This window comes from Pteropus medius, unplaced genomic scaffold (assembly GCF_902729225.1).
Source record: "Pteropus medius unplaced genomic scaffold, Ma_sr-lr_union100, whole genome shotgun sequence".
Classification (NCBI taxonomy): Eukaryota; Metazoa; Chordata; class Mammalia; order Chiroptera; family Pteropodidae; genus Pteropus; species Pteropus medius.
In genome coordinates, this window is record NW_024354502.1 from 6,282,734 (window position 1) to 6,300,731 (window position 17,998).

At 39.9% G+C, this 17,998-nt stretch overlaps 1 protein-coding gene and 1 pseudogene across 5 annotated transcripts in view; one reads left to right on the forward strand and one right to left on the reverse strand.

The window, feature by feature from the left end:
• The window catches only part of COL14A1 (collagen type XIV alpha 1 chain), a 188,165-nt gene that overhangs the window by 24,249 nt on the left and 145,918 nt on the right, over positions 1 to 17,998 (reverse strand). For all 5 annotated transcript variants that reach the window (XM_039854043.1, XM_039854044.1, XM_039854041.1 and 2 more), the window contains 2 exons: positions 8,466 to 8,519; positions 7,930 to 8,001 (listed from right to left, as the gene is read on the reverse strand). In XM_039854043.1, coding sequence (XP_039709977.1) covers positions 7,930 to 8,001; positions 8,466 to 8,519 — 126 coding nt within the window. The remainder of the gene's footprint in view (positions 1 to 7,929; positions 8,002 to 8,465; positions 8,520 to 17,998) is intronic.
• Positions 12,718 to 12,835, forward strand: LOC120595801 (uncharacterized; annotated as a pseudogene).

Consider the following 17,998-nt stretch of genomic DNA (forward strand, 5'->3'; position numbering starts at 1 on the left):
AGTCCCTGTGAACGTGAATTCAGGTGAATTATTACTTTGTTTTGTGCTTAGCTACTCTTTGACCCCTAAGAAACTTTACTATTACCATAAAATATTTTACTGAAGAAACAACGGTGTTTTCCATGTTTCTGCAATGAAATTACACTTACAATGCAAAACGTGTCTTCAGAAAGATTTCATCTTTTTGGTTCAACTCTGAGGTAGTGTAATAAATTCACTAAACAACACTTCTACAGTCTCTACCAAGAGGATAGCGATGGCACTTAGAGATAGAATCTGCCACATTGTCAGACTGTTCCCAGCTGTTACTACAATCTCGGCATCTTCTCCAAAATCTCTATTCAGTTAACTGTCACCTAAACACAAAATTCTGGGTTCACCCCATGGTGTGCAGGTAAACTGACTCTCTGGAAAAATAAAATGCCCTGGCTTGTAGTGCTTGCTGCTACTGGAGGTGTAAATACTTCTACAGTAGCTGATTTCAAGCTGCAAATGTGCTCTTACTGAAGATGGACCTGAGAAGGGCAGAGAAGCACGCAGTCGGCCCTCCTGAGCAGGGATGAGCCAGCTCGAGCCCACCATTGATTCTTTCTTTTCTTCTCCCTTCCCTTGCCTCTCACATGTCTGTTCAGCACACACGCACATGCATGCGCACACACACACACACACACACACACAACTTTTGCATTGCAATTCCTCTTACATCCATCCCTTTTATTCCTTCACTCTACTCGCCTTCTCACATCTGCTTCTTCCTTCTAACTAACCTCCCTAACCAGCTAAAGACCTCCCTTCCAGTTCATCCTCCACACAATCACTAGTTTCATCTTTCTCAGATACCACCAGCGCACAACTCAGAAAGCTCAGTGACTACTGACTGATGGTAGCTCTTCTTCTATTCGAAATCACTCAGGGGTTCTTAGAAATCCGTGTGACAAAGTCAAAGTCCTCGAATTCAAAGTCTGGTTATTTAGCCCCAACCTCTCTGTCTCCTACTCCTCAAAATTACAATTTCTTATTCCCACAGACCTAGTCTACTTGGTGTATGAAAACACGTGAAATGTGAGAAAGGTATTAAGAGTATATCTTCCAAAGGATCGACAGTGGAATATTCTAATACAGTACTTAGTTGGAATATCAGTTATTTGACACTAAATTTTCACTGTTGTATACCTTTATAAGTCAATGCATGGATTTCTCTTTTCCTTATGTGAATGATAAAATCTCTAATACTGGGGACCATACCTTATCTTACTTTATATTTTCAAAACCACCTCACCTGTTTCTTGTACAAAAGAGTCACTCGAACATTCAATTAAGTCCAATAGTAAATTGAAATATTTATTATAAAACTAGGACTGTCATCATCTTCTTCTGGCCTCGTTTCCTTTTGTTTTATTAATAAAATGAAAGGAAAATATTAACTGACTTCAACTAGAAGTATAAATCTACCCTTTAGTGTGTTGTAAGATAATTTTCTAATATTACATATGAGATCAATAATCAATGAAGCCCAAGAGAACTTTCTTAAAAAACATACACACAGTCATACACATAATGGTAGAATCTTAGGGTTGGCATATGGGTCTTCAAACTAAATTATTTCAATTTTGTGTGTGTTTGAAAATTTACATATTGATATTTTGAGAAAAAATATAAGACATGATATCTGCAAGCCACTTAAATGTTCTGAGTTTTTCTGTAAGATGAGGCCATTCAATTAAGTGATCTCTGAGGTCCCTTGTAAGGCTAACAGGCTAGTATCTCACAATGTAGTCATTATTTGGAATGAGGTAACGCAAGTAATAGAAATCAGTGAAAAACACCAAAGCTGGATTTGCAAGAAGTATCTCAACCTCTACAAAGAAAGATCTTCACTATTTGTGACCTGTATTCCCAGTTCCTAGGACTATGTTTGGGACATGTCAGGCGCTCTAAAATATGTGTTAACTGAATGAATTAATGGCTGAATTTCACTTCAGGTCTGGATGAAAGCCAACCTGTGCTTCATTTAACTGTCTTGATTTAAAAACATATTTAAGACACACTCAGGCACTGGGTATCTAGACTATTAGAAAGAGTTGATTCTATTAAAAAAGTACCCAACTTTCATTATAAAACTTTTTGCAAAAATCAGATTTATGAGGCAACCATCCCCCACCCCCCATTCTTTTGGAAAATAAATGTAATGGCCATGTCCTCTTCCTTCACTTCTTCAGGCTTCACAAATGGACAAGTTCCTCAAGACACAGTGATGTCCTCTGGTAGGTCCAATTGGACAAAAGAGCTACTTATGTCACCATGAAAGAAACCCAAATGGAAACAGCTTTTCGAGCATCAGGTGTAAAACAAAAATCAGCAAACAAATATAAAATAAGTAAATATCTCACATTTTAAATATATTAAGAAACTTTAAATACTAGTCGTTCATACGTAAGCAGCTTTTATTATGTCCCAAATACTGGTTTTGGCTCATTAACTCATTTAACCCTTAGAACAGCCCTATAAGATTAACTCATGTAATCCTTATAAGATTCCTCCAAGATAACCTCATTTATTTTTTATAACAACCCCATGAGATATTATTCCTATTTTACAGGTAAGAAAAGTAATAAGATATTATTCCTATTTTACATATAAGAAAAGTAAAGGTTAAACAACTTGCCCAAAGTCACACAACAAGAAAATGGAAAAGTTGGGACCTAAACCCAATCAGCCTGCCTCTCAAATTCATGCACTCCCCCATACCCGCCTCTGCTGCCATGAGAGAGAACACTGCTCAGCAAACTCAGTAGCCAAAAACTAACTTCTATTCCAGTGGAGATGACATCTTTCATAAGTAAATAATAATCAAAAAGCAAACATACATCCCTCCAACCTAACTCCAGTTATTCAGAATTAGGTTTTAACTTGAGTCCTTCCTTAAAATCCATTTTCTCTTGAGTATTTTTATTTCTGAACCAACATACGACCTGACATTTCCATTGCCAGCTATCATTGATGAAATGGGTTTATTTGAATCTTAGAAACAGAAATTCTAGTGCCAATCTGAGTGATCAGGGAAGTAGCAGCATCAGCTGTCAGCACCTTCTGGGACATAGGGTGGGTATGTTTATTTGGGCCTGAAATCCTTCAAATTCAGCCTCACGATGCTTGTTATTAAGTATAGCTAGGCGGCTTCAGTGAAATATCCATTTAGTGAAGTATCTGTATGGTAAGAATTTAGTTTTATTCCAACTTATCCGACATCTTTCCTTTGATTTTTGCAAAGTAAAACAAAAACAAAATAAAAATTCCTGAGCAAATGAAGGCCCATAACCCCACAAAAGTAAGCTTTGAGGGAAAATACATCTTCCACGCAGATGGAGGCCAGAAAAAGTGGCACATTTTCCTTTAATTTCAGGAACACTTGAAATGTAAAGAAAAGAAACTACAGTAGCTACATTCATAGATTCGCAGAATTTTAGTGCTAAAGGGAAGAGGAATAATTTCATGGTCCAAGTCCCACATATTAAAGATGTCTGTTAACTAAAATCAAAACATCCTACCTCAACTCCAAAGGTATTCCATGATCTGACCTCCAATCTGTACGAATAATCTTTCAACACTCCCCTGAACATCAGCCTAACTGGAATGTAAACATACCCTCATTCTTTCTTTCTTTAAACAAATACTTTTTAAGCACCCTCTTTGATACTGCACTAGGACCTAGGAATAAAAACAAGAGTATGATAAAATTTCTGCCTTCAAAGAACTATCATTTTAGTGGAAAGATGGATACTGACAGCTGAAGAGGTGACAGTGGCCTCAGACAGGAAGTGTGCGGTTTTAAACAGAGAATAGCCAGGAGGTCACCAGGTAGAGAAAGGAGGAGAAAGCAGCCCAGACAAATGAAAGAGCATCCCAGAAGGCAAAACAAAAACAAAAACGAAACAAAAAAATACCCCCCCCAAAACGTAGAAGAGTATGGCATATATTGGGGGAGCTTTAAATAATTTGAGGTGACTCAATGACAAGTGAAGGGATGATATGAGATCAAGTTGGAAGGAGAAAGTAAGGGCTGATTGGGAAGGGCCACGTATACCTGGCTATATGTTTGGGACCCACCCTCTGGTGACAGGGATCCAGTGAGGAGATCTGAGCCAGGGAATGATATATCGGAGTTGCACTACAAAGCTGGGGAATGGACCAGAGCACGGGTGGGGCCGAGGCAAGAGGGCCAGTTGGAGTTTCTTGTGATAATAATCTTGGCGAGGAATGAAGAGGGCCTGAAACGAAATTGTGGCAGTGGCGAGGAGGCAAGAGAAAAGAGATGAAAAATATTAAAATGTACAAAAGAGAGGGGGGGACCCTGGGTTGGCTTTACGTCTACTCCCTATCTTGGTGGGTGGAAGTCACACCCATCTTGCAAGATCCCACTGAAATACTGGCTCCTCGGGGGCTGCTGCCCCCATCCCCCAGCCCAGGAGGACATCTCCCGCTGTCTTTCTCTGTCTCTTTCAATGGACCTTTCATAGCAACTTCCTCGTCTTTCCCTTAAGGCATTTCTCACTTTCTGACTTTTTTTATAGTTTATATAAAAAAAAACATCATTCTCTCTAGAAGGTCCACGAATGTCGAAAAATATCTTGGGAGTCATTCGTACTCCTCAGAAACCCTTTCTCTCATATATCTTGTACATATTGTGGCTACCCAGTTAGTATCTTTGAATGAATGAATGAGGAAACGGACATCCGGAGAGGCTAGGTACATTGCTCAGGTGATGCAGCTCACACAGTTTAAGTCACGTCAGGGCCACATCTAGAACCTAGGTGTGCCCATTTCTAATGCAGTGATCTTTAAATGATGTAGCACTGGACCTATTGCCTGTATTGATTTCAAACTAAACACATGGCCCCTTCTTCCATGTGCTTCATCACCATCGGCTCCCCTGCAGGGAGGCACTGTATTTTAGCCTGCGCTTACACCTCAGGTAGGAATTCTGACCGCAGAAGCAGCGGTGCACATTCCGCCCTGGGAGCAACGCCCAGCAGCTGAAGGCCGGGGGCGTGAAAGCCAGTGTTCCTGGAACCAGCTCATAGGAAGCACATTGATATTCTCAGTGAGGCAGTCTGTCTTTCTTGGTCCCTTTCTCTCCGGCCTTCCTAGACAGACATCCATGGGAAAACAATCGAGGCTTTAACACCATGACACCAAGCCTGCCTTACTGGTCTTGCAAGTCTGGCAGCCAGCAGGTATCTGGTTGCTCAGGGCCCAAAACCCAGGGAAAAGTCTGGGCTGGACAGTGCAGAGATGATACCCAAAGTTTGCCGTGGCTTTCCCGCCCAGTGTCTATGAACCAGACAAAATGATTTCTGTCTCTGATAAAAGTGCCACCATCAAGGGCCCTTTTTGATTTGTAACAATCAAAGATAATATTATTAGCAAGTGTTTCATTTCTGAAAAAAAAAAAGTTTGCTGGCTTTTCTGTATGCTCCATATTTAGAGTCTGCTCAGAGTTACAAAAGGCCAGGTGGATGAGCAGGGTGGGGTTCTCTTTCTCTAATGTATCCCATGACTAACTGCACCCCTCGTCCACCCCATTGTCCTCTCCTGAAGTCCCCAGAGTCCGCTCTTCTTTCCTATCCCATCCCTGGTGGCTCAGGATCAACCCAGCTTGGTTTAAGAGAAGCCAGTTCTAGGAGATGTCAGTAAGGGTGCCACGCACAAAGTCACTTCATGCACCAATACACTTGTTTGTTGTCTAACCAAATTAAACCAGTTCTTTGCTTTTTCTTCTCGTTTCACTTCACGATGTCTCAAATGCCTTTGATGTCCTAAAATCGCTCTTGGCTTTCTGAGAAGCGGATTTAGTCCACACTGTCTCTGGATACTCTTAACCAGCAGCCCTTGCTCTCTGAGCCCTGCTGGCATACTTGGGAACTCTTGTTCCCAGGAGCACATTTAGAAAAGCAGACTAAAGCTTGGTAGCAGAGATCATGTTTTTAAATTTCTTTTCTGGTGAGAAGTAGCCCAGAATCAAGTGAGCGGATAAGTTTTCAGTGAAAGGGGCATGTGTGTATGTGTGTGTGTGTGCACATGTGCTCACGCGAGGGTGTCAGTATATGTTTCTGTGTGCTTGATCATACTAGGTGATATCATTTCGGATAAAAAAAAAAAGACGTGAAAATAAAGCAATTTATCTTTTTTTTGTGACCCACTGTGCAAATTAGGATGTGTTTGCTGAAATCTGGAGGCATTTTTTATTTGAAAAGAGATCTAAATGTGTTTTGAGCAATGACAATGTACTTAGAATAAGTAGATGACTGCTAAGGAGGGCATTTATTTGGGTGTGTAAATTAGGATGTGTTTGCTGAAATCTAGAGGCATTTTTTATTTTCATATCTTGTGTGTGTTTGTGTATCTACACATGTGTCATGTGAATCATAGCTTAGAAAAGAACTCTGAGGCTGAAATGATTTTATGGGAATGAGTTTCAGAAATAAAGAGTAATATGACTGGATCGCTAGAAGGAGAGAGTATCTTTCTGAATAAGAATCAATGTTTCTGTAATGTCTTATTCACTCTGGTAGCTAGAAAATAAGAATCAATGTTTCTGTAATGTCTTATTTACTCTGGTAGCTAGAAAAGCCCCTCCCCGCCTAAAGTGTTCATACTCTAATCTCAGAATCTGTGACTGTATTACCTTATGTGGCAAAAACGATTTTGCAAATGTGACTTAGTTAAGGATCTTGGGTTATGTACGGTGATTATCTAGGGCTATCTGGGCAGCCCAAATGCAATCACATAGGTCCTTAAAAGCAGAGAACCTTTCTGGCTGTGTTCAGAGAGAGACGGGACTGGAAGAATGCTCAGAGAGATGTAACACTGCTGGCTCCGAAGACAGAAGCGGGCCGTGAGCCAAGGTATGTGGGAAGTCTTCAGAAGCTAGAAAAGGCAGGGAAATAGATTCCTCCCTAGAACCTGCAGGAAGGAAACATCGACACCTTGATTTTAACCCCGTGAGACCCGTGTCAGACTTCCAACCCACGGGACTTTAAGATAATACGTTTGTGTTGTTTTAAGCCACTGAGACTGAGCGACTTTGTTACAACAGCAATAGAAATCTAATTCGTTGCCCTCTCTTTCCTCCACCGTTCAGATTCTTAGCATGTCTGTGGTCGTGCAAACATTTATCCATCTCAACCACTTCGGTTTATGGATACAGACTTCATTAATCATAGACAATAAGAGAATGCTAAGACCGACACCTAGAAGGGACAACTTATGAGTCATAGAAGATGCCAATGTGGCTTTGGGGGCCATGTAATGGAACTACCTTGTTTTACAGATGAGAAAACAGGCCCAGATGTTCTCACTCGTTTCTCACCCATTCTCCCCTCCCCCTCCCACTGATCACAATTAAACACCAATGTTAGAGATTAGAAGCACAAAGTAGGAGGTAATTCGTCTCATTCACTGCGCTTTTATTTAAACACCACTATTTGCTTGTGTGTGAGTGTGTTTTAATGGAAAATTATGTCTTTCTTGGAGAACTTAGAAAAGATAAACCTATTCCCATTCTCACTAACCCTTGAGTTTCTCAAGCCTTCACAAGACGCATCTAATTAACACACAGTTACTGTACCCAATTCCTATGAAGATGACACTGATTTTACTTAGTCAAATACAAAATAACAAACCATGGAAATATATATAAGCAGAAGTGTAACTAATTATTCCCTGTTGGGACCATCTGTCTTTAGCCATGACATATGCACAGTCTGACCTTAATCTTTATCCTATGAGCTTCTCTGTTTCTCTTTATGGAATCTCATAGCATCCAAGACTGAATAAACACTTTTGACCAACAGAGATAAATATAAACACATAAGTAAACCAGAGGGATGACTGGGCAACCATAGTGACTGGTTACTGTGGCATACTCACAGGGGGTCCTAGGGCGCCTTGTGGTCCCACACTTCCTGTGACCCCTGGGACTCCTGGGGCTCCAGGAATGCCCTAAGAGAAAGGCAGGAAAATGGAGCAAAGGTGAAAACTCCCTCATTCCCATTGAAGACAGCCAGCTCCCAAGAAGGAGAAACAAACACACACAGGGATAACTCCCCTCTCTTCTAACACCTAAGACTTCAGATTCATGGCTCATTCCTGGTCCCAACAACCAAAAGAATAGAAAAGACTTTTTTTGTTTTTTTGAGAAGTTGCCACACTATCAGTCAGGTGCAGTTCTTTCATCAATGCAGGTGATCTATGGCAAAGTGGCTCAGAGAGAGAAGGATCAAGCCATATGGATATATTATTTTTAAAGAGTGTTTCAGAGAGAGCTTTGTACCAAAGGGTGAGTTGTTTGTTACGCTAGAGCAAAGATGGCTGCAGAGGTGAAAGATCTGGCAAAGGAAAATCTCTCAAAAGAAACAAAATGCTTTAAAGCAGAATATATCTCAGGAGTTTCTGGAAATACTTACAATTGGCCCCGGTGGCCCTGGAGGGCCAGAGGATCCATCCTTTCCAGGAAAGCCCTGGGAAAAAGAAACAACAGTGTGTCAACTACACATTTGCTTCATCTGGCTTTCCGAATAGGTGCACCTAATCCCATTTAAGATATGGAGGCCAAGTCCTGTCACTTGCTTTGAACTTCCAGGGATTCACTGCTTTTAAACTCTTCGTGGGAATTGTTCTTGGCAGAGCTTTTGTGTCTATTGGCCCTACGAAACTGCCCAGTGTAAGAATTTTAGGTGTAAGAAATGCTACTTGCAAACTGAAGCAGGAACTGGTTTCCAGGAAGTGTTTTTATTAAACTAAACATAACAACGGATAAAGGAGATCCATTCTTGGTAATTAATGACTAGACAAAAAGGATGAATTCATGTCTTTGATGACCTGAAAGAAGTTTGGGACAGGAATCGCTATCACAGGAATCTATATTACAAATTGAGAGTATTATGATATCTGAAACTCTGCGACTCTTCAGAAGCAGCCTAAGGGGAACATGGGGACCTTCTTGCTGCAATGATGCAGTTTTGACTGCTGGGCAGGTGTGCTGAATATGTGTCACCGTGGGCTTACAAATGGGTACATGTTTGCTTCCCATTCCATGTTGAAAGAATTTAAGGCAGAAAGAAAATTTCGTTCTTGAGAAAAATATCTTCCTACATTATTGAAGGTATATATGTGTGTTATTTTTATATGAGTTTTTAAAAAAATTAACAGCTGCAGTGACTTACTCTTACATAGTTATAGCTGTTAATTATGAATGCTGATATTTCCATTGCAGTTAAAAACATGAGAATCTTCAACCTAAATTTTATAATAGGTTCATAAAATTTTGTTAAAAATATCACTTACTACTACATGGAGAAATGGGCCTTTCATCTTGGGATTCGTCTCGTATTGGAACAATCCATTCCCATTTGAAGCAGCTCAAACCGGCCTCTCCCAGCTGCTTCGCTGGCCTCTCCCAATTCTCTTTCTAAAATCTGTGCCACTTTTCTAGTGAGCTCTCCTTTCTACTTACCTTACTCATGAAAAGCCACCTTCTTAGGGATCCCCATCTACATTCACATCATCTCTTCCTACCTCGTATGTGAGTTGGAGAGAGGAGGTGAGAGGTAGCGAGAAGAGGGAGTAGGATTAAAATGTAGGAAAAGCGTTGGCCAGCAAGATCCTTCCACCATACTCTTAAGCTCGAATATGAAGGAGTCCTAAAACCAGATAAGGAGCATTCTAGAGCTCCCCGATATTCACGTTTTTTCTTTCCTGCCTGGGCACACTGTGAGGCTACATTTCCCAGCCTCCCATTCCAGCAATTATGTTGGAGCCATAGCGCTGAGTTCTGGCCAATGGAAAAAGGCCAGTTCCAGTTCTGGCTCATAAAAAGTTTCCCATGGGGAATCCTCCACTTTCTTTTCCCTTTCGTAGCAACTTTAGAGGCCACATGTTGAAAATGAGAGTGTCCTAAGATGGGAAGACCCTGAGTCCCATGGTTATGTGGAACAGAGACCAGACCTCCCTATTCCTTTACCTAGCCTGTTCACAGCACTGGACTGTGAACAAACAAGAGACATTTTAAATTTTATTTTTATTTTATTTTATTTTTATTTTATTTCATTAAACCATTTTAATTTAAGGTTGAGATTTTAGGGTTGTTTGTTATAGTAGTTATTCTAGACTAATATGCAAGCTAGTGTATTTCTTTCTTTCTTTTTTTTACTACTTTTGTTCTTTAACTTCAGTTAGTTAGTCAAACATATTAAGTTAGAAAGTTACAGTGATAGGGCCTGATACAGATTGTTACACAAACACACACATACATCCTTTCTTGGATCTGCTAACTAGACAACAAAAATTAATTCTGACCGAAGTTGAAAGAAATAACTTTATATGGAGTTAAGTATACCACATCCAGGAATGTTTAATGAGAGCATTAAACAAATCAGAATATGTGCGAGGTGGACAGGACCCTAGTTGGACGCAGTCCATCTCCCATGTAATAAGTGAGAAACCTTGTGACTAAGAGAGGTTAGGAGACCTTACCATTAAAAAGGGAGATTTTCAAAAAAAATCTACTCTTATTTTCCGGGTGAAGTTCATATAAGAAAAAAATGGATTCTGTGCAGGTATTCGATAATTTCAGAAGACATTTTTTAAAGGACATCTTTTGCTTTCTGCCTTAAGACTCTCCCAGCACTGGGCGGGAAACAAGCCATGTGCAAGCCCACGTGACACACGGCCAACACAACTGCCCACAACCCAAACTGTAGCACTGCTGCGGGAAGTCTTCCCTGACTCGTTTCCAGGCTGTGTCCAGAGGGAAAATAAAAATCTCAAAAACAAGTGGGGGCAATTTTATTCACAGAAGGAGGCGAGCCATGGCATGTTTTCTTTAAAAAAGAAGGAAATAATACATTTACTCCCCTCTCCCAATCATGTGGAAGGAGTTTAAAAGGCAATGATCTGTCAGTACTCTTCTCCATGGCGGGACCATAAGGATAGAGTTTTGAATTCGCTTGATTTATAGATGCATGTGTGTATCATCTGGAAAGGAAGATGATGAAATGTTCTTACATGATTGCTAAATTTAGCACAGGGGCCAGTGCTTTAGTGTGATCAAATCCAAAGAGGAGACTAGAAGTTTGTTCACTCTACGGTCTCCTACCTAGAGTGTCCTCAGAAGCTGGACTGATTGATTGATTGACTGATGGATTGATTGATTTTCTTTCCTCTCTCTCTCCTTCCTTCTTTTCTCCCTTTCCTTCTCTTTCTTTCTCTATCATGGTTCCCTTGCTAACCCCCTCCTAGCACGCTGCTGACACAAAATAGATACTAATGTTTCATCTGAATAAAATTGAGGCTCCCAGAAGACGAGCTCTGATTCTCATGTTGAATAAATAAATATTAATCTCGGGTAAAATTGGTCTGGAAACGTATAGGGCAGCAGGAAAGATCAATGTCAGCCCTCTTTGTTCATGAACACTCCACGAGCAGGGAGAAACCCTTCGGGTAGTGACGAGGCAGGAGAAGGCAGGGGAACAGGTTAGGTGAGAACTGGACATCGCTGAGGTTTGGCCTCAGCAGGATCCCATGGGAAGTCCGGAGTGTGGGTTACATGTCGGAGTTGACCCAAGGTAAGGTTTTATGCATCTATATAAGATAGTCATTTACTTGGACCAAGATGGCATTTCCAAGGGCAATTCTCTGTAAAAGGGGCAATGTGAGTTGTTAGCAGTCAATACCTGTAGCAGCTGGGGGATGAAGTATACCTGCCAGGTAAAGGGGATCTGATCAGGGCACCAGCAGTGGCCACAACAGTATATTTATCTCTAGCACTTTCTTTCATGGACTGTCATGGACAACAGTATTTTTCGATATACTAGTTCAAGAATAAAGATGTCCTTAAGGCTACTGTGAGTTACCTATTTCTCTCATTACAAATTAAAATTTACTTTTTATACATTGCTTTTTACTAAATGGATCTTAATACCATTTTAGAAACATAATCGAAGCCACTTTTCTCCCCAAATCTCTTCTTAACCTTAGAAAATAAAAAAACTCACATTTTTCTTCATGAAAATAGTTTTATTTTTTAACTGTGGAATCACACCAGTAAATTTACCTTCAAAAGAGTTTTACTTGTAAGCCTCACATTTGTCACATTATTAAAAAATATTTGCAGAGCACTGAGCACTCTGTAGGTTTTGGGTAGACCATGATGAACAAGATGGTCTCTTTCAAAGGAGTTTACAATGTTGAGAAAAGTCAATAATTGAAAAAAAATTGGCTATGTGCTATGATGATGGCCTAGAGAATGTCATGGGAGCATGCAGGAAGAGCGCCTAGTCCAGGCATGGAGATACAAGGATGGTTTCACAGGAGAGGTGTTGTTTAAGTCAGGGGACCCAGGTTGGTTGGCTGACTGCACTGGTCCCTCTGCCCCAGTACCTCTGCTACAGCCCATCCTGGAAAGCCAGCCAACTCTTAGGCAGAGGTCAGGTTCCTTTACTCTACTCTTCATCTCAGGGTGAGCAGCAATAGCAACAGTATTTTTTATATAAAAGCAATAAACTCGGTGAAAAAAATCTTTATGAAATGTCTGCATTTTACAGGGCAAAATAATTGGCAAATTCTAGTTTTGTGAATCGGTTTAAGCAAAACTCACTGAATGGTCTTCAACTCTTAAAGCTAAAAACGTGTGTGCATTTCTCAAAACATTTCTATATTGTCTACAGCCATGCCACCCTGAACATGCCTGATCCCATCTGATCTCGGAAGCTAAGTAGGGTCGGGCTTGGTTAGTATCTGGATGGACACCGCCTAGGAAGACCAGGCGCTGTAGGTGTAAAAAATTTAAAAAATAAGAGATTGTAAGTGGACAAAGTCCTTGCAATCTGTGAGGTCAACCAAGGGTTGCCTTGCCTAAAAAAAAAAGAAAATTTTTTTCTATATCTACAAATTGTCCATTTTATATCGAGAAGCCAATCTGGGAAGATGTGTGTTTCTGTTAATTAAGCAATGAAGAATGAATATTAGGGAATAGAAGATTAAATGATAAGCATAATGTGGGAATTCACTTAGGCCGACAAACATTTTTTTAAAGTGCAGGAAATGAGCCACCCACAAACAGGGATGTATCTCCAGGCATTTTTCCTTTTTGGGATTCCCACCTCAAAACATTAATATGTACCCACAATCCACATGAAAAATAATTTTTGCTATAAAAACTTGAAAAGATTTTTATAATTTATTTTTAAAAACACTTGGCTATGAGCAACTTATTAAGTTATGGTTGGCTCTAGTTCATCAGCAAGAGGAAATCTAGCCTAAAATTTGTTTTCAAAATCACTAATTATCAAATAAATACTAAACTTAACGATGGCTAAAATTGGCAAAGCACATTTTATAGAGATTTAATTAAGCATTAATTTCCATTTTTCAGTTTTCTTTTCCACACTTTAGAGCAAATATATATGCCTTTTTCCAGTCAGAAGCATTTTTTGTAGACTCTTAAAAAGTTCGTAGTTTCTAGGTAGTATACCTATGATACCTAAAGAATGAAAACGATATACCCACAAATAGTATTTTACTAAAATTAAGTTCAGAAGTTAGAATATTGATGTTTATGTAGCTACTAGAAATAGCACTCAGAACTAGTGACTCAAATACAATATGCACCATCCATGCCTTCTTTGAAGCCTGCAAGGGTGGGCCACGGAACTAGCCTGAGGATTCTAGAACACCAGTTGTTAAGGTCCTTTGACTGATGCTACACGCTCAGGTATAGTGGGGTCTGTAAGCAGCTGGCATCTGATGAGTTTGTTGAAACAGACCAAACTCAAGCACTGAGGGCTAGAGAAATACTTATAGAAACTCCTAATTTCAACCCCGTGACATGGCTCTGGACTGCTGTGAGTGACACTGGATAGACCAGTGTGGCAGTCGGCCATAAGAAACAAGGCTGCTACTTGCAGTAAAGTTTTAAGACCAACCACCAGATTAAGAGACCAAGCAGCAAAAAGCCACCGACTCTGTAAACATGGGTCCAGGCTAGAGATCCAAGATCAATCCTTATGTGTGATAACCTGTTGAGTCACACTGGGGAATTTTCAATGACACACACAAACACAAATTTGGAGTGTGTGTAAATATGTATACATATTGTATGCATACATATATTTATATATTATCTACACATGCGACACTATTTTTAATATGTACATATATGTAAATATATTACATATGTGATTTAAATGTATATGTATAAATATAAATATGTATTTTTAGTAACCTGCAGTAATGACTTCAGGGAATTAAAAGAAAAAACACCAGCAATATTCTACCTAAGAAATTAACATATAATAGGCCTAACAATTTACTACCTAGCATTTCCAAAAGCTAGAGGATTATCAGAATCATTAAGCTTTTTTGAACTATACTTTCCTAGGTCATGACTAAGAACTTCTGTGTCTAAATCTCTGAGGTTGAAGCCCAGGAATCTACATATTAAAAACAAAAAAAAAGCAAAGCACAAAACAACAACCTGATTATTTAAGTTGTGGAACCACTGGTTTACAAATATAAAAACGTCTGGCCTGCCCCTGAAGGATGGCGTTAGAATCAGAGTGCATGGCAGATACTATTCACACTCTGTGTTCCAATATTAGTATCTTAGCAGCGGGTAATAACACAAAACTAGCTCCCTAAGTAATAGGTCTCTCCTCAGATGTGCCCAGATGTACCAGTATCCAAGTAAAGGTGCAATGTTATCAAAGAAACATATTCTTAGGTGTCAAATACCAACTTCTACTTCACCAAGAGAGCAACCCGAACCGGGTTCCCACTGCCCAAAAATGCTAGGTGAGACATCGTCAGTGATGCAGTCCCGCTTATTAAATACCTTCGTGGAATACTTTTTTTATATTAATGAAATCCCATTAACTGGTTAATGCAGTTTTGTGGGAACAAAAAATACAGTGTGGGAGCCACGGACGTGGAGTGCAGCCCCGGCTGCAGCCTGACTGGCATATGGCGTCGTTCGAGACATCCGCTTTCTGAGCTCCCAATGCCTTGTCTATAAAGTGTGGTAACAGGGCCTAGCATTTGAGGTTACTCCCAGGATTAGAGAACATAACATTTGTGAAGCACATGCCTTTTGTCAGTAATGCATTCTGGTGGTGGCTGCTATATTTATTCGAACAACCTGGCAAGTCTCGATTGCAGAGACTATCATCACCACGGCTGACTGTGAGAATGTTCTTCAGCAGTTTTAAAAAATCCTATCTACACCCACGAAGAAGAAAATCAAATTCTCTCCACTAGTTTTGTGATGGTGTGTTACATTTCCTCTTCTGAAGAAAGAAGATACTCGAGGGGGTAATTATCATGAATCTCAGTATTTAACAAAATAGACTTTAGATGACTCTCTCATTACTGTTTAATATTTATGATAGAAATTAAATCCAGATAGTTGACTCGAGTTCAATTTCTCAAGTACATTTTTAAATCCAACTCACTTTGATGAAATGGACATTCATCACAAATATGGCCTTTGTATACACCAAACCCACATAAAAAGGAAGTATACTCCAACTGTCTATTCGATTTGAAATCCAAGAAAATTAAACACCAACAATAAACTACTTGCTTTTCCTTTAGACTTTTTTATAGTTCTTTAAAATATTCTAAGGCATTTTAATATGTCAAGTATAGGCATTATAATATATCATACTGTCCTGACTCATTAGGTTTACACTGAAAAGAGTGAGTACTAATATCAGCTCATACTGAATTTTTATATAGAAATTCTCTATACGAGTAAATTCCCAAAACAACTCCATGGAGTCAAATATTATTTTTTCCACTTCACAGATGAGGAAAGTAAGGGTTGGAAATATTAAGTAACTGGCTCAGTCTCACATGGTTAGAGTTCAAACTCAGGTCTGGCTAACAGTCTAGTCTAGGATATTCACCACTGGGCCATCCTGCTTCTCAAAACTTCATAAGTTCTGCAGAATTCATATGTAGGATTTTTTTTTTTAACAGAATTTCATCTTTTATAGATCAGGCAAAAAAAGGTTGTGGTTATGGCAACGGCATGAAGATACTTTGAGCGGTATCCTGAAGGGAAAGGAAGCAATTTAAATTAAATTTACTTAGAATTTAAAAATGAATACTCTCTATATCATGGAGGAATGACTATCTTCCAGGTGTCATAAAAATATGTATATATATGTAATATATAACATATATTATATATATACACACACACATATATATATATATATCTCCTTGTCATTTTTATTTCTTGTCTCTGACTTTTTATATAACTATACTGAGAACTAAAAAATAAAAATATTTTTGAAAGTTTCTACTTGGAGTGTTTGACAGAAAGCTGGTGGTCTTGGAAGTAAGTGAGCCTCGGAACTAGAAAAGAGGTTGTTTGCTTTTCTTTTCTTTCTTTTTCAACTCTCTCACTTCTTATGCTTATCATCCATGCCTTGACTGTCCTTCCTAGTTCCTCTATGGACCACCAGGATGCCCAACGTGGAGGCTGAGAAATCCACCTTATGACAGGTGCTCGAAGATCACGGGGTGGGCCCTGGAGTCACAGACACCAAGAATAGAGGAGAAATGACGCAAGAGGGAGGTGGCAAGATTTATCGTGGAAAAGAAAGACAAGCTGAGGATGCTGTTGGTTGAAATGGCTCAGAATGAAAACCGAGTGTGTAAAGACCATCAGCTGTTAAATCTGAACTTGCACTTTATAAACTGTGGTTCTGCATTGTGCCCCGTCGCCTTCCCAGCAAGAGGCTGAGACGTGTCCATTGAAGAAGTCCAACTTTTGCTGGACTTGCTATGGCCTCAGGCCCAGGATGGAATATGAGCTGCTTCTAAGAGTCGGAGTCCCCTGGGAAAAGCCAGAATAAGCTAGAAACATTAGAAAACATGTTCCCCATTTAAAGTGGAGACGTTTAATATCCTTTATTATTCTTTGCAAAGCTCTCCCTCCTTCCAGACTAAATTAAGAGAGGGTAACACTGGCACCGGCCCCAGGAAAGAAGTGCTAGCCTTTCCCTAAGGTGATGGTGGTAGCGTTCGGCTGAGTTCTTTTTTTATGTTAAAACAGTAAATATTTATTACATCTTATGATTCTATGGGTCAGCTGGGAACTGTTAATAAGAGAAGACAAAGATGACAAAGAAAGAATGTGCTGTAAGGAATAGTCTACGAGTCCTACAGCTCAGCTCACTCACTCGCCCTGGAGATGCTCAGAGGAGCTAGCAGCGCTGACTGGTCATCAACACACAGGTTTATTCCAGGTTCCTCCTTCTGTGTCCACATTAGGTTTTACTCAGGGGAAATGAAAGCACCAGAAACTGTAAGTCATTGAAGTGTTTAGAATGAATAAAAGACAAAATATCTCAGCTTCCTGATTTCCTGGACATTCAAGCTGAACTGGGCAGTTTTCTGAAAGTGGCTTCTCGAGCATTTCAGTGCTAAGTCTCATCACCCATGGTGTTTGCTCTCAGTCTGTTCTATGCCCAGTTATTATCATCATTATTACCATTATTCTCCGACTGCAGATTTGCCTAGTAGGATGACGGAGGTGGAGCAGGAATGATCTTAACTGTTTGTCCTTAATCCTCTTTCAGCAACCATCTCTCCCGCTGCATAACCACAGGGACCTGGACACCCCTGCCGCCTCAGGGGAATCTGGGCCTTGGTGGAGATGCTCCAGGTCCTAGACCCGCCCCCACCACCGCATCAGTTGGTTCTGGACTTCTTCCTTTACAATCCTGTTGAGTAACTGTCTAATTGTTTTAAATCTTTTACTTCCTATAAGTCCCCAGATATTCGACTAAATAGATCAGAGCCACCTAATAACTGTTTGCACCCACCTTTCGACTGTCTCTGAGGAAGACCCATTTGTTCCCCTGATCCAGGAGAAGAATCAAGCCCTTAACACCACCCCATTCTTCCATCTCCTCCAGGTCTACAAATTACC